Source organism: Xiphophorus hellerii, chromosome 23 (assembly GCF_003331165.1).
Source record: "Xiphophorus hellerii strain 12219 chromosome 23, Xiphophorus_hellerii-4.1, whole genome shotgun sequence".
In the NCBI taxonomy this organism is placed as follows: Eukaryota; Metazoa; Chordata; class Actinopteri; order Cyprinodontiformes; family Poeciliidae; genus Xiphophorus; species Xiphophorus hellerii.
This window is the reverse complement of record NC_045694.1, coordinates 12,873,695-12,896,936: the sequence shown is the minus strand read 5'-3', so window position 1 is coordinate 12,896,936 and position 23,242 is coordinate 12,873,695. Positions and strand designations below refer to the sequence as shown.

Genomic DNA, 23,242 nt, shown 5'->3' with positions numbered 1-23,242 from the left:
ATGAGGCATGGAAGGAGGGGTGGACTTCTGAAAGCATCAAATGTTAATGTTTGAACAAAAAAAAAAAAAAAGATTTTCATCTTTGCTGCTCTCTCTTGCTAATTAGTGAAAGAACGGCTGACATTTAAATATCTAATATCCTCCTTTTTCTTTCCCTCCATCTCTGAGATAAATCTGTGCCTCCTTTTCCTTCATTTTCTGCCAAAACCTTCTCCACCCCCCCCCCCCCAATTTTTATGTCGTTTTTTTTCTCCACTTTCATCTCCCCTCACCTCCCAGCCACCGCTGCATCAACCCCCACCCCCTCGCTCTTCGTCCTCGTTCCCAGCTCTGTGTCGATTAATTAATTGCCGGCTAATTTAATTTCTCAAAAAGTAATAACTTGTTTAAGCATGAATAAAGACTGACAAGGCAAAGTTCTAATCTGCCCAAAGTTTAATTAGAGCCGGCAAGGTTTCCGCATGGAGCCAGACTGGGGGGTCAGAGAGAGGGAAGAGATACTGAACCACAAGGAGGGAGGGGAAGAGTGAAGCGGATGGGGGTTGACCAAGCCTCTGGGAATAGATCGGGCCTTTAAGGATGATGAAGTGACAGCTTTTGGTCCGCGCAGCTGTGGAAGTCTAACAATGTATCATTTATCAGTAAAAATTCACAAGAAGAGCACAATAGCTAGCTTTCGATCAAACTGGTGCAAGCGCTTGCTCTAGTTCATCTTCTTTAATGTGGTCTTCTGAGGTCTATAGGGCCAGAGAAATAGATATGAAGGGCTGCTTTTAGCTCATGGCGTTAAATTTGACACATGGTTTAGAGGATTGAAAAAGTATGGTTTTAAAATAAAAGAAGTTCAAGAAAAAGTCCCAGTTTTCATAAGTGTTTTAAGCATAGACCATCCTGGAGTTTGGCAGAGATTCTCCAGGTATGGACTACAGCTGGAGTCAGAGTTTCTAAAGCCAAAACACAGAAGTACTGAGGTCATGGGATACATCTGTTGCTTTCTTGAGTTAGTCATCTTTTAAACTGGCTCTAGAACGAGACCTGGTTAAGAACTGAAGACTCTTTGGTTCCTTAACAGAATGTAAAGGTAAACCTACCTATAAACGCCCATCAGCATTGCTGTCTCTGCATTAGATTTGCATTTCTTAAGATAAAATAATATTTGAAAATTTTCACTTATCATGTAACTTGGCCATATCCAAAAAAATACCGATTTGATTTAGAATGATAAAACAATAATTAAACACGCAACTGTTACCTTGAAGTTCTATTTCTATGGCCCTTTTTGGTTCAGAAAGCACATAAATAGCTATGGTAGGTTCTATTTGACCCACAGGCCTTGAGTTTGACATTTGTCCTAAAAGCAACAAAAAATAAAATCTCCCACTGGAATAATCAGAGGTCAAACATATTAAACTAAGAGTACATAAGTGATTAAAATTAACACCCCAAATCAACCGGATAAAGTCAGTGAAAATTTAAATGTGAACATTTGTCCATTAAACAAACACAAACTGCTGTTTCATCTAATCAGTGCATATTTTCGTTTATAGCCCAGATTTATAGTTTTATACTGGGAGAAGTTGGTCCAGTTTCAGCTAGCTATGACCTGCCAAGAGGGATTACACGCTTCTGCATAGAATTTCATGGCAATGACAATGAAAGAAACATTTCAGCTATTGTCAAAGTGTCAGCTAATGTGTCCATTTGTAAGAGGTAAAAACACATTATCCTGAGGAGGTTTATGTGACGCCTGTGCTTTTTCTACTATCATTGTATTTTGAGGGAAGGTTGGGAGATGGTTCTAGAAAAGCTTTTTATTCTGATGATTGTAAAACCTTTATGGGAACATGGAGTACAGAACACACTGATACGCCAGGATCACACAGACCTGCTGGGGGAAAGAACACCAAAGACAGGAGCTAGTGTGTGTTGTTCAAGCATCAGTGAACTGAGCCAGTGTGTGTGACACTGAATACAGATTTGGGTTTACAGCAGTCTGTCTCTTACATAAAAAAGCCACACACCAACTCTAAATAGAGCTTTAGTGTTGTTTTCATGAAAAAGTATCTGCTATGTATGGTGAATAATGTCTTCCAGGAGCAATATCATTTGAATCTAATGATGTTCTGCTGGGAGGATAGTTCAATCCCTCCTAGTTCCGATATGTATTCAAAGTGATGATGAACTGTCAGTGGAAATGTATAGACTGGGAACAAAACATGTTGTCAAAGTAAAGGAAATTTAATGCTGTTTTATGTCTGTCTAACACTCTTAACACCTTCACAGACCAAACGTCTACAAATCTGGCACCAAACTAATATAACTTTTCTGCCAAGAGGGAAATCATTCAATCTAATGTTAGCCATTCAATGATTCTGCATTCTTTGAACAGAAAAACCTACAACCATTCTCTCTCATCTACTCTTCTTAGCCCTCTGTCGGGTTAAAAAAAAAATGATATAGCAAAAGACAAGAATATAGGTACTTGTCTTTTGCAGTCTCACACACTGCTAAAATGAAACAGTTGTACACAAATTAATTTTCCACTTGACTATGTTTGAACTAAAATCCTGTGACTAAATACCATTTACTTCAGTTTATATGGTCTTTGTACATAATGTTGTGGAGTGCCATGAGGTGAAATTATAGTAGTTTGGCACTACATATGCAGCAAAGCTCTACAATACCTTGAATTACAAATGTCATTGCAAGACATTATCATATTTGCAAAAGGCTGCCTTGATGCAGTATTTGGTGGGGATATTACATCTCAAGTGTCATGCATGCAAATTCATCAAACCTACAGCCATTGGTGAACATGCTGACCAAAAGTCTATAATGGTGACATATTACTGTAGCTCTTATTGTCACTATACGCTTATCCAGAAACAGGGCTGCAAGAGCAGGAGTTTCAGCAGAGATGCTCAGACTTCCCTCTGTGAGGGAACATGAGGAAACATGGCCTCCTCCCATGTGTCCTGGGTCATCCTCTGGGCCTGTGACGTGCCTAGAACACCTCCTGAGGGAGGCGTCCAGCGGGCATCCAGAATAAATGTCTGAGCTACCTTAACTGACTCCTTTCCTGTCGAGAGGTAGCAGCACAAGGAACAAGAACACTTGCAAATGTTGTTAGTTTACCCAGTTGCACTGTGACCACAGTACAACTTGAATATGAGACGTCACCGTCACCGAGGTATGGAACATAACATTAGCCTGGATTAAGAAATTAAGTGGCATGATTTTCACACCTCAGATGGAGTAGCTTGTCAACAAATAAGCAATTTCCCCTTGGGGATCAAGAAAGTACATTCTCTTCTATTCTACTCTACTCTTTCTATTCTGTTTAAATCTGTGAGGTGCAGACTCTAGCATTTGATTTAAGTAAAGTAAATTGCTGTTCATGCTATAAAATATAAATCAGAATGTGTTAACTCAGCAAAGCAAACAATAAAAAATATCATCAAATGGCACAAACAAAGAATGAACTGTGCTTGCAAGATAAAAACCAATATATCATGCTCAACTGAACTCAAATCCAGTAATGAGAAGTGCCAGTTCACAGATATTTTGTTATTAATATGTTTGGAGGTTAGGACAGATTCTTAATTGTATTATTTCTGCTGTAGAAACAATAAAAAAGAAAAAAAAATCTTGCTTATTTTTTCATCCCTAACCAAGCCTAACAAACAGCAGATTTTATAACTTGTTAAACTGCATAGTTGCTGACAATCATGTCTAATGGCCCTTTCAAATAACTGGGTAAGAATCAAAAGACACTGTTTTCAACTTTATTTGCACATCAAGAATCAAAATGCCGTATATTGTATATTTAGTTTTTCCAAAACATCGTAGTTATAGCCCTCAGGAAATGAGTCTAAGCCACTGAACTTCTAAAAGCGAAGGTGTGTGGGCACTGATTGCAGCAGAGGAAGCTGTAGCGCGTCTTTCTCCTGCATGTCTTTCAGCGTTCAGAGGAGCTACACCTCCTCTCAGTCCTCTATTGTTCCTGTAAGATAAATTGAAGCCATTGTCATAGACAGAGAAAAGGCTTTAATTGAAGGTTTTCCTGTAGAATTTGATGCAACACAGACTCGCTCTCTCACACACATACACACATATATGTATGCAGAAAACCCAGCTTCAAAGTAATTAAACACATTAACACTTCAAGCAGAAGTGAGAGAAGAGAAGCTCTCTTTTGTGTACATTCACTTCCATTTATCACCACGGATTGAGCGGCGAGAGGGGAAGCTTGAGGATTTAGCATATCTCTGCGAATAAAGTGATGGAGCGGAAAAGAGGAGGAAGAAGAGGAGAAGGATGAGAGAGCCAATCCGCCTTGGCTCTTTACTCTAGTCGACAGCGTAAAATGTCAGATACTCATCTGGAAATTATTTCCATTTCATACCACTGACATCTTCCCAAGCGGAGACTCTGAAATCTAATTAGTTTGACCAGAAAATGGTGACCAAGGTAGCGGAGTGTATTATGCACAGAGAGAGAGAGGCCAGCAGGGTGAGTGAGGGTCCCTGAGGTTAACTGCAGCTCAGCAGTATTGATAAGGTGGGTAGAAAAAAAAACTCTGGAGGGCTACTCCATTTTAAAAAGGCCCTACTAATAGTGGCAACCTTGAATTTGGCATTTGAGTTTTGTGAAAGCATCATTGCCAGGTTAGAGTGGAGTAGAGAGAAGGCAAAACTGTAACGTGTCTTGTCCTCCAGGGGTTACCCCAGAACTTTTAAAACTTCCCAGAGTGCACACAAGAAAGTTGAAGGCCTTGGCATGGCTGGAGAAGCATAGTTGCTGCTTCAGGGGAGCTTTTTAAGCTGATAAGTGTTTTGTGATGTTTGTTGCCCTGGGGTGTTTGGATTGTTAACTGCAGTTGTCATCATCACGCCTACAAACCTAAATGTGCAGTGTAGAGCAAAAATCATTCTGATCTCCAGTCCACCCTGTAGCCAAAACAGCTCTGGGAGGTTGACAAATCTGGTCAATGATGACTTTTAAACATATTATAATCCATCATGTTTTCTCGTTAGCTTGATCGTCCAAAATTCTAAAACAGCCTTTTGTCATCACAATAAATTGGGATATAGAAAAGATTCAGGAGACATATTTGCTCACCTCTCAGCAATGTAGTGGCGCCCTGGCTAAGGTATGCATTTTTGGGGTTGCTACGGTGGATCAGCCGTAGAGTCTGCTACCCATAAATGGAGGCATTAGTCCTCGACACAGCCGTCACGGGTTTGAATCCCGACCCAATGACGTTTGCCGCTCGTCTTTCCTCTCTCTCACAACCCACTTTCCTGTCTGACCACTCTCAAATAAAGGCCTTTAAAGCCGATAAAACATTTAAAAACATGCACTTTTTGCACTTAAAAATAAGAGACTGAAATCCTGGAACATTTCCCTAACATTGAGTCCATGTGAACAGGTTGGTTGGTTCTCCAGAACGTAAAGCAAGAATGAAGACAGAGTGTTTGTAGTTTAGTTATTGTCTGACTTGGTCAGATAGAGTGGTAGAGTGCATGAATGGCCTACACTGCTGATGAAGGGAATGTAATCAGAGCATATGAGCATCTCACACAAGTTGAAAAGAGCTAGCAGAAAGATTTTTGATTTACTTGCACACAATTTTCCAAACCTGGCTCCAATCCAATTGGAATAAGGTGGAATAAGGTTGAATGGAGCAGTTTAGAAATTGTGTTATCTTGCTCACAAGTGATGGCAGGATGGCTCAGGAGTAGGACAGATGGATGGGGGTTATGTCCACAATCATGATGGTTCTCCAACCCTTACATATGAGAGTGAGATATAGATTTGACTAGAGGAGCAAACAAAGAACAATCTGGGAGGCAAGAGGCATTCATATGGATCCATCCAGGACCTTTTAGCTTACATGACCCTACCACAGATAAGTAGAACCTGACTGCATGAGTGAATGGAAAGATTGATTAGACAAAATATTATTTTAACACAATCGCATTATTTGTAAGAGAGTAAACATTCTGTGAAAAATACAAAAGCAGAACACCACATTCAGACTCAACGCACTGACCACAGTAAACTACCTTTTTATTCTCAATACAATTTACTGACGCAGATGTCTTCAAAGATACAAATTCGCAGTTGGGAGCAGATTTGTCGTGAGCTATGTAAAGAAAATATATATTTGATTGGCTGCGCATCAGCTTACGCACAGAGTGGAAATAACAAAGAGTGGATGTATGTTTGTTAGTATGGAATAACTGAAGTGAACTAATGGTGTACACGTTTTCAATAATATCAGTTTTAAACTGGGCAGAATATCAAGTTTTTTCAAGTAAACAGGTTCAAGTCCAATTCACGTCTCAAATCATTGGTGTAAAACTCCAAGCCAATTCACAAGTATTATTTTTCAAGTCAAGTCTAAAGCCATAATAACAATACTGCAGTTTGACTTGACGCAAGTCATGTGAATTGAGTTAATGCAGACAACTTGTGCATACTATAGTTGTGTGATGTCTAAATTTGCAGAAGTGGACTTGCTGGTTCAGAACACTTGGACCATATGTTAAAAATGTGGTGCCTGTGTGTTAATTACAGTTGACTTGTCTTTCTGTAAATGATCAAAATGTTTTGGCAAAATTTTGAGCTGATAAAAATGTAACCAAGACCTACATTCTGTTCCTCGTAATCCCACTCCAAGCTGTGATGTCCCTGTACTCTATATTTTTCTATGCTGAACAGCACAAATAGAGACTTGATAAATGCCAGACATTAATGTGAAACGCCCAGCACTAGTTTTTTGGCAGGAACAACCTTGAGATAATTTGACTACTTTCAGAGCTTCAGGGGTTGTTGAGCCAAAAAATATTTGAAGTGCTCCTAAGAGAATGAGACCACAAATATAAAAGGCGTCATATACTCGGAAGAACACTGTTATGCTGAACATTTAGCTTTGGTGAGGGTCAAAGATAATCTCCAAAATCCCAAGTGACCTCCCATATGTAAAATAAGGCCAGCTTTGATTTCTGTGCCGTACTGAAAATCCTCTTTGGCCATTTCTATGAAGACTCGTCCCACTGTGGTGTACTTCCATAATTTAACATGAAGCTGATGGGAAATCCTCAGTTAGAAAATTAACAGCTCCACTCTACAAAGGCAGGATAACAAACTTTAAAGTAGTTCAAGCCCATTAAGTTAAATTCTGAATTTAATTCAGAGGCAACAAAGGCACAATAATAAGCTGACAACAGTCGAGTCGGCGGCATTTAATCAGTTTACGTAAAATCCACAGCAGTTGATGCAGAATGCCCAAGCAGTGCTACAGAAAAGACCAGTATTGATCTCTCATAGTGACTCCGGCCCACACTGCCCAAACCCTTCCCTACTATCAGGCATTAGAATCAGCTTTATCCAAGGCTGTGATCAGTTAGTTCTTGTGTTTAATTAAGAGAAACACGACCACTATTGGATTAGTCTTTGATTAAATCAACACATCCCTGTGTTGCAGTTTCAAAGACTTGATCACATCAGATTTTACACATTCACATCAGTTGGTGGAGAAACACAATATATGGCAAAAAAGTCAGAAGGTTAGTGATAGGATATAGATAGTCTAAACAGTGTTGTAGTACTAGAGACCAGTCTTGGTCTCCAGACCATTTTTTGATGGTCTTGTCTTGGTCTCGGGCGCTGAGGACTCGGGATTTTCAAGACCGCAACTGTGGAAATATCACTAAACTTACAGCATACTGTCCAGTTTATTTGTTAACATGTTTGTTTTCACTGGATGCAAAACGCACCGATTAAAATCCAAGCGATAACGTGACTTACCAATTACGCATTTCTGTCCCCACCTTCCACTGGCACGCAGCGCTCTGAGACATGCGCAGTGGGTTACTTTGAGCGGGAGAAGGTGTCTGTCTAATCGTCAGTAATAGAATTGCGCTGCCTAAATCAGAAGAAACCCGATGGCGACAGCTAATTCAGCAGCGCTTCGCTTTCACAGACGGTTTGGACTACGTCTAACTTTTTTCGTCACTTAGAAAAGAAGCTCAAAGAAATGTAAGCTCCGTTGATGTGATGTTAGCAAAGCTAGCTGCGCAGAGACACATAAGCATTTGTGATGGAAAAAAAAGTCACTGCGCGGAGGTGTTGACTAACGTGTCACATATATGCGACACAACACTGTGTCCAAAAGTCTGCAATATAGTGATGTGACATTTACGACATGATCCGAGTCTTCTGAACTTCTCTTTACTAAGAAGAAAGGACTGGAGCCTCACTGAGAGCCATTCTTTGTTATTGTAATGCTCTGCATGCACTGCAGTAGCTATTATTTTATTTAATTATATACATTGATATTTATTTAATTAGCAAATAAATAAAACACAAGAACGAAAGAGCATGCGCATTGCTCATTGGTTGTTTTCCTAATGTCTGCCATGATGGTAGACATTACAGCATTGTGCTGCCTGGCTTCATGCAGTGGGAGGGAGGGTGAGAACAGTCATGGTGAGCGCCTTGTGCTTGGTTACTTCTTGCTTGTTGCTCTTTGGTCAGTGTTCATAGTTGAGTGTTGTTTACCGTCAGGGCATTGCCTCAATTGCTATGTTTAATAGTGCAGACAGTGGTGATTTCTGACATGAATGATATGGGCAAATGCCCAGGGCATTATCTTTTTAGATAAGCAGAACAAAGAGTTTGTTCTGCTTTTAATATTGGTTACATTTATTTCAGCTCTAAGTATTTAATATTTAGGTGTTTTTATGGGAATGTGAATTATTCAGATCAATTTGATTAGCAATTTTGATCATATTTCACATTTTATTGTGTCATGTTGCACGGGGTGCTGGTCTTGATCTTGACTCGGTCTCGACTTCCCTCGGTCTTGGTCTTGACTTTGTCTCGGACCCTAATAGTCTTGTTCTTTTCTCGGTGTCGACACACTCTGGTCTTGGTCTTGTCTTGGTCTAGGGTTAGGTTGTCTTGACTACAATACTGAGTCTAAAGAGCTTCTGAGACGAGATCCTATAATGTTAAGATCTAAGAGGACATTTTTTTAGTTCCCATGTCTGTGTTCTTCGCAAGAGGGATCAATTTATTCAGTGATTTTAGAGTAAAATTGTACTTCTCAGCTTGTATTTTCCCTTTGTACTTGATCATTATACTCTTTTTTCTGACAGCTTTATTGAAAACCACATTGCTTAGAAAACATTAAGAAATATAGTACTTTGCTGAAGGACGATAAGTCCATCCATTGTGTTTCACATATTCGAGATTGGGTCACAGGCTAGCATATCTTGGAGCGCAAATACATCCAGGAAGATCCATTCTCCCACTGATAGCTATGAGCTGCTGAAGATATTTGAGAACAGGATCAATATTTGTTTGACTTGAGGTTGCACACATGTGTAGAACTGATTCTGGAGGTGGTGCAACAGGCTCTAAAAGTTACAAACCCAGGTATTTCCTGCAGGATGTGGTCCAGCTGAACCCACCTGTTGCTGGGTTACATCTGGAGCTCTCAGGATTGCGTGTGACTCATGCTGACACAACGTTCAGAGGCTGAGCACCTATTAAGCAGGGCGCTCTGAACTAAGCAGTCGCTCGCACATGACTTAACAGTTTCTGCAAGCAACTTGCTTTTGCATGAGAAGTGCTTAAAAGCCCAAATCTGAGCCAGCAGCAGCCGTGAGAATGTAGGGAGGGGAGTGTCGGCCACTCAGCACTCCCCTGGATTAGAACGGACACGTCAACCGGCAAACGGACAGAAAAGCCGACTGTAGCTCCTTTAGCAAAATCTAGGCAATGAATGTCAATTATACATGAAGCGGCGGGTATTTTGAGAAATCAGCAGCATTCCCCAAGCGGACCTGCACTCCCTCCTGCCTCCTCTCTGCACCCGCTTCCCATCCCTTCACCATGCAAGTATCTAGCCTGGAGTATCACAGAATGATCTAATGTCACGCACAGAAGAAAGGTTACTCTCTGCATACGCATTGATATTTCTGCTTCCATCTCTGACCTTTTTCGGTTCTGAGCTGTGATGGGGATTTTTTATGCAAACTTAGCCTAGTTGTCTGTCACTTTCTGTCTGCCTAAGGGATTCCTAAAGCTCAGGAAACAAGAATAAAACACGTGAAAACTGGAGAATTCAGTTTAAAGTTTAAAATATACAACACTGTAAAAACAAATCAAATCATAATCACTTTTTGTACTGTTGTTGTTTTTTGCTTTAATTAGTTTCCAGAGTAACATTATTAACATCTTATTAAACCTGAGGTTGTTTGCCTTCTTAAAGGCAGCTGATCCTGTTTCACGCTCAGCAGCCAGTTTCACGAGGTCTCCATCCCTGAGCATTAAATGAAACAACATTCATGGCACTTTATGAACTATTAGTGACTTGAAAAACAACCATAAATTTAATTAATTTCCTTCAAACGTTTTGAGCTTAGCAGTGGAAAAAAGGATAACGTTTTCATCAGTGCTCTCACCAACATTAAACTTTGACAGTGTCCTTATTTTTTTTATACACAGAAGCAACATTTATTGCACGTTTTCTTGCAAAACCTAAAAGGCCAATATTCATGACCAGGAAGACAGATCTGTTTTCTGTCAAGCAGTAGGTAACTATTAAAAAAATATTTTGAATACTACTAAAACTATCACTATGTCTTGATAGTATATGAGAGATATAATTTGGGTTCTCTCGGATCCTACTACCAGTACAGTAGTAATACTGCAGTAATAGTATTTTTACAATGCGTTTCTTCTTGTTCAGTATAGACACACGAGAATCATCTCCATCTCATGCAACCACTGTTTTTTTGCCAAATTTTCTAAGTAGCTCATCCTTATACTTCTCTGTTGTTTGTGTCTTACTGCAGACCTCAGGCCCCTTCCAGACGTGGCAATGACCGGTAACTGCACCCGTGAGTGCACCGAGTTTGGCCACTCTGACTCCTGCTGGATGCCTGGCCAGTCTTCCCCCAACCGTAAGGTCTCCAAGAACGCCCCCAAGCTCTCCACCTTCGTGCCTTACCAGGAAATGGACGGACAGGAGCACCTGATGGCCAACGGCAGCCCGAAGCCCATGGTGACGGAGGAACGTGGGACGGGTGGTGGCGCTGGTGGCAGCAGCTCCAAAGTGGCCAGCATGAGGTTCATGACCCCATACAGCAGTGCCTACCCTGGGAGCGGAGACTCATCTGGCAAAGACTGTGGCCTCGAGGAGATCCCACTGAGCCAAGCAGCGGAGTACCACTCTGCCACCACCCCCACTGGCCAGACCTCCAAGAGAGAGATCTACCTGTGAGGGTCAAGCTCTCAACTTTAAATCCCCAATGATCCACGATGCCGCTCATCGCCTCACCTCCCACCTCCTCACAGCCACCCCCTGTGCCTACAACTCGCTGTGCCGCAGCACGACTCACCCTTCTTCCTTTTTACAACTGCATCACCGAACAAGGCTTTAGAACACCCCGCCCCGTCTTACTGCCGCCACCGCTGATACTCCCCTCTAGAAACCAATCAAATGTAAGAATAGACAAACGAAAATGGAAGAAAATTCAGTTTTAGCTGCTGTGGATGGAATGTAAACTATGCCACATGGTTGTGATGATTTCATGGGAAACTATTTAGCTCTTCACGTATTTGAGTTAGATTTTTGTGTGTGGCATTACGCATTGTTGCTGTGTTGGAACAGAAAAAGAACAAGAACTTCATGGGGGCTATGGAAGAACTTCTTGTAAATCGTACTTAAGTATACTGTGTAATCTTATCTATCCTCAACTTTTTTATTTTATTTACTTTGTCTGTGTTGACTTCGGAGGCCGTAGGAATCACATTTTCTAGTCAAGTTGAATTCAATAACGGAAACAGCTCATTGAAAAGACGTTTGCAGAAACGCAGCTGTTTCACAATCACCGGAGTTGTATCTTAGTTTTTCGGCAGAACAGATCCTTTTTTCAGTGTACAGAGCTGTAAATATTACAAACAGTGACAGAGGAAACTGCTGTGGCTCTCAGTGTGGATCTGTGGCTGTTGTGCTGTCTGCAGATCTTCACGTATCGTCCCTTTGATGAACTGAAAATCTGGGCACACACAGGGTAACAACATCGCAGCATTCAGTGTCACACTGCAGGAATCTGGACTCTTGAGCATCACCGACGGTGCCAAGTTACAACCACAAGACTTTTTATTGTTTGAGTGTTTCAATTTTTTTGTTTTGTTTTTTTATCTCTGCAGCTTCTCAACACTGCTTCTGTGGGGAAGTACATATTTTATTTTTTATCAAAAGGAAGCTGAACCTCATGTTGTTCTCAGTAGTTGACCATATTATGATAATTGTTATAATGGACTTGTTTAACAGTTAAATATAAATACACAATCTTCAACATGTGTTACATTCCCATTTTATGTTTACTGATGAGAACCGAAAAAAGGTTTTGGGATAGAAAGTTCTGTTGCCATCAAAACACAATGTTCATGTTTAAGAAGAAAGAACCACAATACAGAAATTGTAAAAATTATTACAGCCTTCTTTGGTTCTATGGGTTTTATGCTTGAGGATGTATTAAAAATGATCTGGTCTTTATAGGTTCTAAAATGATTTAAATCTAAACCTCGAATTAAGGAATACCCACAACAAACTCCACATTATTTATAATTTTCAAAATAAAACAAAATAATGTCAAATAGAAACACCATACAGCTAAATACACCATCAGAGTGGGGTTTAATCTTGAAAGCAGAAAAAAGCTGCTGCTTGTGAGATGCTCCTAAAATACTAGAAGCTGTAGTTTGCTGTCATGATATGTGTATGTTTTAACGCCATGCCAAGTCAGAAAGACAACATTAGTGATCTCAGAGAAACAATTGTTGCTCAACATCAGTTTGAGAATTGTAATACGATAATTTCATAGCAATTTGAAATCCATCCTCTTGCCTAGCTAGAGGAATATTATTCTGTAATCGAAAGAATTTACTTCCACGATACTGATGAACTATTGACAAAAGGTGTACATTGGTTTTACCTATGCTGTGTTATTCTCAGTAGATTAGCTTTTTATGCAGAAAATTCTTCCCAGTTCTCATACATTTTGATTTTCTCAAGGTATAAAATTCCAAAATGGAAGCCATTTGTGGTTAAACCCAACTTTGTTACAGTTGAGCTGCAGGAAATATGCTGGGTCTTGGCATTTTCTTCATTTCTTATAACTATAATTAAAAGTTGAAATGTCCCATTGTAAAAAAATTGAATAAAACAAAAAAATCATAAAGGTCCATCCTCTACGGAGCAGATGTGAAGTCGAAAATCATCACCTCATATACTTTCAGCACAGCATTGGGGTAAAAAAACTTACACAGATTTTCAGTCAAACTTCAAAGATTATCAAGTTATGTTCCAGTTTTGGTACAAACACAAACAAACAAGAAACACACACAAAAAGAAAAAGCTGAGTATTTATCAGAAAGTCCAGCTGGTCTCAGATGGTTGCGCAAACATCAGTCGTGAAGCTCCTGCAGCTAGAATATGTTAACCACAGTGTTCATGAAGACTGTTTTGTTTGTTTCTGAAGCAGCTGTTTCCTGTTGATACTGTCCACTGCAGCTGTTCTCACTCCTGAGTGTTTGGCTTTAGAGAATGTCTCCCTGCTGTGTTTGTTAACTCGAAAGAAGAGCCCTTGGGTCATTGTCGCTGCTCGTTAGTTTCCAATTCTTTCCCACCTCTGCGTGAGGCCGAGTTGCTCCATGTTTAGCAGGAGTATTTATTAAGCCAGTTTGCTGTGTGAGGTGGGCGGGGGGGCAGCTGGGGAATGTGGCAGACAGTTGTTGTTGTGCTCCGGCCACACAGAAATGCAGGATTAATGATATCTGAATGGGCTTTCGTCCACTAACACTCCCACTCCCCCACACATGGAGCTCCGCAGAGAACGTCTAATTACAACCTGAGGCTCTGCATATGACCAGTGATAATTTGCGTGAGGAAAAGGGAGTTGATGTGGAGGTTCAGTCATTTCAGGTCTTATTCTCATGGCTGCTGAAAATGATGTGAGATTTCACCTGAACTGATGGAGACTAGCAGAAGAGGATATTGATTAGTCTCCTCTCTGAGATAGTTTTGCTTTTAATATTAAATATACTGAGCCAAGTGCTGACATTTTCAAAGTATTTTCTTTTGCAGACACAAATAAAAGTAAATAAAAACATTTGAATCTTAGAAAAATCTTAAGAGTTTAAAGCTAATGAACATCTAAATCTGCAAAAAAAAAGAAGTGAATTTGCTTCACTTTACTGTATACACCTTACCTTAAAGAAAAACACATGATCAGCAAATAAAAATGAATGCAAAAGCATTTCTAACTTCAAAAACATCTCACTTATTTAAAAGCCTCCATCAAAGTTAAAAACTGAGGACGTATCCACTGTTTATCGAGAGGGCAGCAGGCCTGATATTGTGGTCCTCGATGTCCAGTGTGCATCTGGGCAGCTGATTATTGACCTGAGCTGATAATTATTCCACAGTGCACAACTGCTTACACCTCACGCAGTGTGTCCAACACAAAGGCGGCATTGTTTCTGACTAAACCATGTTATATTTTTAGACTCGTCAAAGTACCTGCTGCATCTCATTGTGTTAAACTCCAATTGCAATCCCCAGGACTGGTTATAGTTGCTATTTAATACATTTAAATTGCACAGCGATGCATTTTGTACCATTTAAGTTAAACATGCCTGTTTATCATATCCACAAGGTGAGATCAATGTCTTTCTCAAGTGAACAGGAGTGTAACCTACTCATTAGTTTGGTTTCTTTGCACTCAGCACTTCTAGCCTTCACAGTCAGAGCACCACACCAAAGCAATATAAACAAGCTGAAAGTCTTTGCAAGTAAACTGATTACAAATTAGGGTCATCAGCTGGGTCAGGCAGGGTTAATGTCTCATTTCATGAGGCAAACAGCTTGATGGAGCATCTTAGATTGCTTCTCTCTAACTGTGTGTTTTTATCTTCAATGTACAATCATCCGTTACATATCAGACAGCTAATTGCTTTGTGTTGTGTTTTATATTTGGTTCAACTTGAGGTAAAGCTTGACGTGTGGGCTCTTCTGCAGTTGTTCTCATGATTCAGCCTCTGAATAAAGTTTGATTTATTCTCGACATATCTGCCCGTTCAGTAAATATGCTCATACAACGACACACATACATCAACAGTCATTCAGCTGCCGCTCAGCCCTACCCGCAGAAGAGATTTAGAGCTCATGAGTGCTGCATGCGCCTGTGGTGATTTAACGCCTGAGCTCAATGGTCTGATTGATTATTTACAGGCATATCGTGGCGGTCCACCTTCACTCTCTTGTCTTCCTGCTCCTCTGCTACGTCCATCGGCTGCTTGGGTGCGTGGTCAGAGTCCCAGTTGGCCTGTGTTGTGCTGAGTGCGGTGTGTGGTGTAAGGATGCAGAAAAAGGTCTAGAGGTCTTGTAGCATCAGCTTAGCCTCAACCTTTTGGCACCAATTAACCCTTGAAGAAAACAACAACCCTCTGGTAACCTCTGGCAATCTTTGGTGAACTCTGCAACGTTAGTTTTACGTCAAGAGCAAACAGTGCTTTGGTGTTTGTGCACACACTCACTAAGAGATTAGTTTGCTTATTATAGACATGAATAGGTTTAAGTTCTTAAACCACTTTTTAGTACAGATAAGCTTAATTAAGCCTAGATAAAAGATTTGGGTTGGGACTCATTAAGCTCTTCCAAACTGGTAGACTGAAGTCAGTTTCCTCCTCTATGTACATTAGATTTGCATTATTAACAATTCAATCGGTCTGATTGGCATCATCAAAAGGATTGATCCAATCAGTCTTCCTCCTAATTTTTCAATTCATAAGAGATTGGACATGAGTGAGCTAAAACACAAATAACACAATATTATGAAGGAAGGCATTGCTATTTTTGCTCACAGTAAAGATACATATTACTCTCTAATTTGTCAGTTATAGCATAGTTGTTTAATTTCTTGTGACAAAAATACCTACAGTAAAGTTTGCTCATGAAATGTAGATAAAGCCTAATGTCAAGAAATATTTTGTTACAGCTCATGGATAATTTGATCAATATTTGTTTACCAAAAAATTGTACAAACACAGCAAAGGCAACAAAGAAGTGATTCCCATAAAAACAGAAGGCAACAAAAAACAAATGTCACACACACACACACACAAAAAAGTCAAATAAAACTGAACATGGAAAAAAATGACCTCAAGTGATCTGAACTGTGTAGGCCACATAGTGGTCACATTTTTTAGGAACAAGGTAAAAGGCAGTTGTGTTAATTATATTGAGGAAATCTGGGCAAGTTTATTCGCCTAGGACATTTAAGCAATAGGACAAATCAAAGCCCTTCAGATAAATAAGAATCAATGTCAAACAATCAAAAACACTATTACAATGCAGTGCTGTAATAAAGAAAATAATGACAAGTTGGAATTCAGATTAAAATGAATGATGTTCCAGCCTTTCAAAGGTAGCTCTAAATAGACGAAACAAAAAGTAAAAATGACCTTCATAAACATTTCTTTCAAACTGGTATGACTGTGCAGTCAGACTGTCAGATTTAATAAAACCAAGTAAAGAGGAACAGCTACCGTGCTGAGAATATAGCTATTTGTTTCTTTGCGTGACTTTGATTCACATTTCTTCTTCTGTTTTTTATCCTGTATGACTGCAGCAGGAGCCCTTAGCTGTGTCTTGAGAACACTACATAGATGTTTCGATAATTTGGCAAAAGAAAAAAAAAAATAAATCATAGAAGAAATTCGACTAGACAGAACTTCAAAATCAAGAGTAAAAGGAAAAAGAAAGTGTTTTTGGGTGATATTTCACCCAGAAACATGTATCAAGTACGGAGAATAGTAATAAAAAAAAACTTTATACCCAGCATATGCAGTAACAGTCAAATATTTAGACAAGGTAATGAAAAAAGTAAACCGGTGTCCAAACGCTTGACTGCTACCGCGTTTCTGTGGCCATTTGAAGGATCCAAAGTGTCAGCAAACATTTCCTGCTCCCTGGAGGAAAACCTAAACCCCCCGACACAGCCTCCAGCCTCCCGACCTACCTGTCAGCCCCCAGGAGACCTACTGTCACACACTTTGACAGTCTCTGTGGGGGTGTGTGTGGGTGTGTAGGGGTGCGCAGGAAGAAGGATGGGAGCTGGTCGCTTTGCATGAACATTTCAAATCCACTTCGCAGTGACAGAAATTGATATTTCTGACATTTCCTCTGTGTTGAAATTCAGATATTCTGTTTGCCGAAATATTCAGGTGGACCTGGGATATGCACCGACTCATATCAAATCAGAGAAAATAATCTCTTTGGAGCTCTTCATTCAAGGTGGAAAAACAATTTGTAAAAGTAACAAGTACCTTCATTCAGACTTGACAATGAAATGCACCATTATACACACTATTATCTATCATTTACTACAGTTAATTTATATTAAAAACACATTCAGTGTGTGCTTCTTCTCAAACCAAGCTGCAGCTCTTATTGCAAAATAGCATTACAATCCTTCTATTTTACTCTTAATTCAGTATTAACTGAAATGTATTGCTGATTCTTTCAACATGTATGACATAAATGCATAAATATTTTGTGAAAATCCTTTCTTATTTCATTTTTTAAAGCTTTAGACATCTAAAATTGTACAAAAACTACTGGATAAAATACAATTGTGGGTATTTTGCAGTTTTCTAAAAGAAAAGATTTCTTACGACTCTGGGCATCAGACATCAACTGGATTTTTTCCCCCTTGTATTTTTAAGGTTCAGGAGATATAATTCTGATTATTCAGCCGTTCTGTTTGTATCTTTACCAAATGTAATTCTCCTTGCATCATATTTTGGGTCATGTAAAGATAATTTTTCTCACCTTCCGAGTCGATTATTACACTTTTCATCTCTACCCTGTCAGCCGGTGTTGTTATGGATCTGTTGGTGACGTTTCTGAGGCAGTAAATTCAACGTTTTCTCTCCCAGCTGTCTGAGATTCAGTTGGGAACCAGTTGATTCTCCTCGTTCCATTCTCGATTTGTATAAATGGGACGTTTGCTCCGCTGAACATGGTAGACACGGAAAAAAAACACTTCATGATTAACGCACAGAAATTGCATTGATTTTTTTTTTTTTTTCATCAGGAGAAAAAGTCCTGGATAATGGCTTAATATTTGCATTGCTTTTACTAAACTTCTATTTAGTCAGCAGAAGTTTTACTTGAGAATCAACAAACGTCTTAGCAGATTGAAGAAGGGTGACGAGCAACAGAAGGTTTACCAACTGACAGAGGAGCAATGCAATTGAACATTTAAATATGCCGATGCCTCCGAGCAGTTAAACAGTAATTATACAAAATATTTAATCTATTAAAGAACATAAATACAAAGGATGTATTCCAATGAAAATAGTCATGTGAAAATACTTTTTTTTTTCTTTTTTTGCAAATTTGTGACAATAAGTCTGAAAAAGCCTTTCCATCCATTAATCCATCACCTTCCGCTTAATCCGAGGTTGAGTCAGGGAGGCAGCAGTTTAAGAAAAAAGGCCCAGACTTCCATTTCTCCAGCCACTTGGGAACAGAGGGGATCCCAAGGCATTCGCAAGCCAACATAGTCCCTCCAGTGTCTGGATATTCCTCTAGGTGTCTGTGGGACGTGCCTGGAAATCCTGACCAAGGAGTCAACCAGATGCCCCGGCCAGACACCTGAGCCACCTCTACTGGCTCCTCTCAATGAGAAGGAACAGCGACTGTACTTTAAAACTCTCTAATTGATTGAGGTTCCCACCTTCCTCTAAGGGACAACCCAGACACCCTCAGACTGAAACTCTTTTCAGGCGCTTTTATCTGCTGGACAGAATAGTTTTATATTACTTAAAACAGGTTATTATTTGTGAAAGAGTAGATTCATTAAACTCTCAGCCTGTGATGTTTTTGTAAATCTTAAACATGTATCATTACAACACATTTAAATTTCCAGCCACTCTGGTTCCTCAAAGTACATTTTGTACTAGGTACTCAAAATGCTTTTTTACTTTGAACACACTTTTGTGTAACGAAGAAGAATTACAAACATTCTTCTCAAAATGAATACTTGCTTTGAATACCTACAATATATTTTGATAGATGCCTTTCTTATTTCATATCAGAAACATGTTAGCTGAATGAAAACCAAACCTAAATCTAATAGGAGTATGCATCATTTTTGTCTCAATTGTACTTCTTACCAGCCTTTCCTTGCAATAGATTGAAATGGATTGGAGAAAATTACTTCAATGTATCGATTGTTAAAGTGTGTACAGAAAATGAGAAATTTGAGTATGAAAAACACAAACTACAGAAATTCAGGAAGGAAAAGAAATGAAATAAAAACTACTGACACTGTAAACAAAAATATTCTCAAACTGTCATGTAATTTCTTTTCCCACTTAATAAATAGCTGTTCAGTTTTTGTTAATCCTTTGGTTTCCTTATGATAAATTGTTGCAATGCAAAAATGTGCGCTCTGCAGTTTTATAGTTGTTCAATTATTTGTGTAATTGAGTGATAATAACACAGCGAAGCAACATCATTATATATTTATTTACATGCAAAGGAGCGAACTGAGATCTGATCGCTCAGATTTTAAAGCCAAAATAAATCCTTCACACGATCAAAAATAAGATGAACAACAACAAACAATTCATTCAAGTTAACACATGTTGTGTTATTGTCTTGCCACATATTGCCTCTGGTACTGTTTAGTTCACCGTGATTTGCCTCCATTTCTAAGGAAGACTTTATTAAAAAGGTGAAATATACCTTTTATCATAAGCAACATATAATGTGCAGTCAAATTAACTATGATTGAGATGTAATGGCTTCTTCCTTTGATTTAAAAATGGACTGATCTGCTTGTTTTTTTTTTTCTTGTTTTCTGGGATTACTTTACTTATTACTTCTTTTTAGTTAAGTTAAAGTGTTTAGCATTAAATATGACCATTTCTCTCTGAAAACCTTCTGCTTGCTCTGCTCTGCATAATCCATTGAACCCAATTTTAACCTTTTAGAATACAAAAAAGTTTTCATTGGATGTTAAGTAAATTTTGTCCTTCTGAAGTCTTTTTAAGGTTTGAAAAGAACCTTTTCATTAGTAGTGTTGTTCAGATCTACAGCTTTGACGAGGTTGAATTTTGTCAGTGCAAACGTCCAGTGATAACTCAAATGCAGCTCTACACAGATTGCTCTACATGAATCTTGGAATAAAGTTTGGTTTGCAGTTTTTGGGGATTGTGTATTATACCAAAGCTGGAGTCTCTGGAAGTGAGGCCTCAGCTGAAGCATGAAGACATGCCGACTTTATAAATATGATACATTTCTGTTATTGTCACAGTTGTTTATCAATGATATGGAATCGACACTGTTATAGACATACAATATGGAAATAAGTGATTGTTTTTTTTGTTTAACCTGATGTGTGAATGATAAATTGTTATTTCCCCCCCCCCCCAGCTGCCCTCACCCACCCAAAGCGGGCAAGTTTGCAACAAGTTTTTCATTTCTCAACTCAGCATAAATGAATAACTAAAATTTGGAAGACATGACAAAGACAGACTGGTTCAACCAGCTTATTTTTGCCATCCAGGACATAGAACAGTCTATCCAAAGTTTATTCTCACAGACGTTAAATTTATTCATATAGCAACTAAAACTCAGTTTTTACTGCATTTCTGAGAAATTGAAACTTCAAACTTATAGTGGTTCCTTCTGTAAGCAAAAATAAAACTCAAACGATATAAAAATATAACTATGTAAGGGCAGGGATTTCACAGACCAACACAATTTGTGCACAATTTTGAAGACCAATAAAAAGACAGATGATTTTTTTTCACAAATGAAATCATCTGAACACAAAAGACAAATATTGTTATTTAGAAATAAGATCACCTGTCTTTTTCACTGCTTTTCAAAATTGTTCTCTATCGTGTTGGTCTGATATAAAATCCCATTCTACCAGTTAAATGTTTTGGTTCTAGCATTACAAAAAATGAAAAGAAGGATTAATACTTTTGTAAGGCACCCTGCATATGTGGTATTGTTCCTAAATATTTGAGGTTATAATTTGCAAATTTAAGAAAAACAGCAAAGTTGTCATTTCTATGTGATTTTATGGAGCTCAGGGTGTGGCGCCCAGATTTATATGTTACTACTAAGAAACTAAAAATCTTCATAAAATTGGTCTTTGGCACAAATTCCTTCAGTGATTTATTGGGTTTTATGTCCAAATTTGTATAGAAAAATGCAGATTTTGGTCTTAATAGCATGGAAACTTTACAGTATAGTAATAAAATATATATTTTTTTCAATTAGAAAAAAAAAAGTGCAGAAAAGAATATTGAATAATTTTTGTCTTTACATGAAGTCCACATTTGTAACCTACATGTTGGTTGGTTATATTTATATAGGGAAAAAAAACTGCTAGTGATGCCTTGTTTTTTTGTACAGTTTTATGTACATGCAAGTGTAGGTTTTTAAAAGATGAAGATGAGAAACTATATATATTCAAAACCGTGAAGGAATCCAGAACCTGTAGGAATATATCATCTAAAGTACCGTAGGATCTATTGTAACTGTAGGAGAGAGGAGTAAGGCTCAGAGTGGAGGAAGACAGCGTTCCTCCTCCTCCAATCATTCATCCACTCCTAATTTTTCCATTTTCGTTCTGGAACATTGTTACTTTTCTGAAACTGATCTCTTGTTTTTGATGTCTTTTGATTTTCTTAGAGGACGTTTGGTGATGTGTTTGATCCTCATCTGTTCTCTTTCTATTGGCATGTTTGAATAAAAAATGTGGTATTTTATTTTTGCTGAGCAAATCAAAGAAATATCTTGTAATTACTCCTTCCTTATAGCTTTACAATAAAATCCATTCAGTCGAAGAAAGATGATGAGTGTGTCTTTTTTTTCCACTAATGTAGGCTGGGAGCATGGGCAGTGTCCAACTTTATCAGTTGCCATTATATAGACTGATAGCACAATAACTAACATATTTAAAACATCTACAATATTTTGGCTCATTTGGGGATTATACAAATCCCTCTTCCCCCATCCTCCCTTCAAATTTAAAAAAAGCTAATAAAACTAAAATAGAGTTAACAGATGAGGTATTAGTGTAAATGTCACACTACTCCAATGTCTCTACTACAGCTTAAAGCTGTAACAGAGACAGTTGTTAGTATTGATTTAAAGGAACTCAGTGTTTCAGCTTTTCTGCAGTTCTCTGGAAGTTTGTTCCACATTTGTGGTGCTCCATGTCTGTAAAAGCTGATGGGGTGTGGTGACTCTTTATTGCTTCTCCTTTGGTCCAGAAATAATTATGTCCATGTTGGTTTTGCGGTCCAGCAGAACCAGTAATGTGGTTCTTCCACAGTTTACATTCAGAGGTCAGTTAACACTTTGACATAGGCAGTCTCAGGTTTGTGGTGAGCACAGCATTCGGACTGAAAGACATCAATAGCAATAGCAACTTGTCCAGATTTCAGCAGTGGTTTGATAAATGATGATTTTAAGGCCTGGGAAAAACACCTGATCAGAGGTATGAATTTATTATTTGAAGCAAATCAAACGCCATCACAGGTAAAAGTTAATGTTGTGGCAAAGTCTAAAAAACATGAAAAAACTTAAACATGGCCTTTCTGAAAACTATAAAGTCAGTCTCCACGGATAGATCAGGCTTTCAAACACACCATCTCCACCAGATGATATGAAATGTGGATGCTTTGGATCTAAAATCTGATTTTCAGTTAAACTCTGAACAGTTTTCATTGTCTGCACGTACATTTGCGGCTACAGGCTCTTAGTGTCTTACCAACCCGTCAGCAATGCTTAGAAATCATCTCTTCTCAGTTTTTTTTTTTTTTTCAGTTTATTGGATTCACTTCAGGAAATTGACTGGTGAATTCTCACGTTGTTCCCTGAAGCGAGGCGTCACCCAATCACATTTCAATGGAAACAAACTCCGATGTGTGGCTGCAGTGTACAAGGAATATCAAACGTACTCTGAGGAAGGCGTTTATGACACTCTGCTTATAGCGCTGTTGCATCGCATTACAGCAGTAAATTGAAATTCGGGGCAAAATGATTATATTCATTGCCACACAATATTTCTGGGAACAATAAATGAAAAATATTATCAGGGCTTGTTTTGAAGCAGATGACACAGTT

General features: G+C 38.7%; 1 protein-coding gene across 2 annotated transcripts in view; it reads left to right on the top strand.

Moving 5' to 3' along the window:
- Positions 1-21,964, top strand: part of LOC116714800 (protocadherin-1-like) — a 213,799-nt gene extending 191,835 nt beyond the window's left edge. For both annotated transcript variants that reach the window (XM_032555550.1, XM_032555551.1), the window contains one exon: positions 10,872-21,964. In XM_032555550.1, the coding sequence (XP_032411441.1) occupies positions 10,872-11,299 (428 nt within the window). In that variant the 3' untranslated portion in view covers positions 11,300-21,964. The remainder of the gene's footprint in view (positions 1-10,871) is intronic.
- Positions 21,965-23,242: the final 1,278 nt, after the last annotated feature.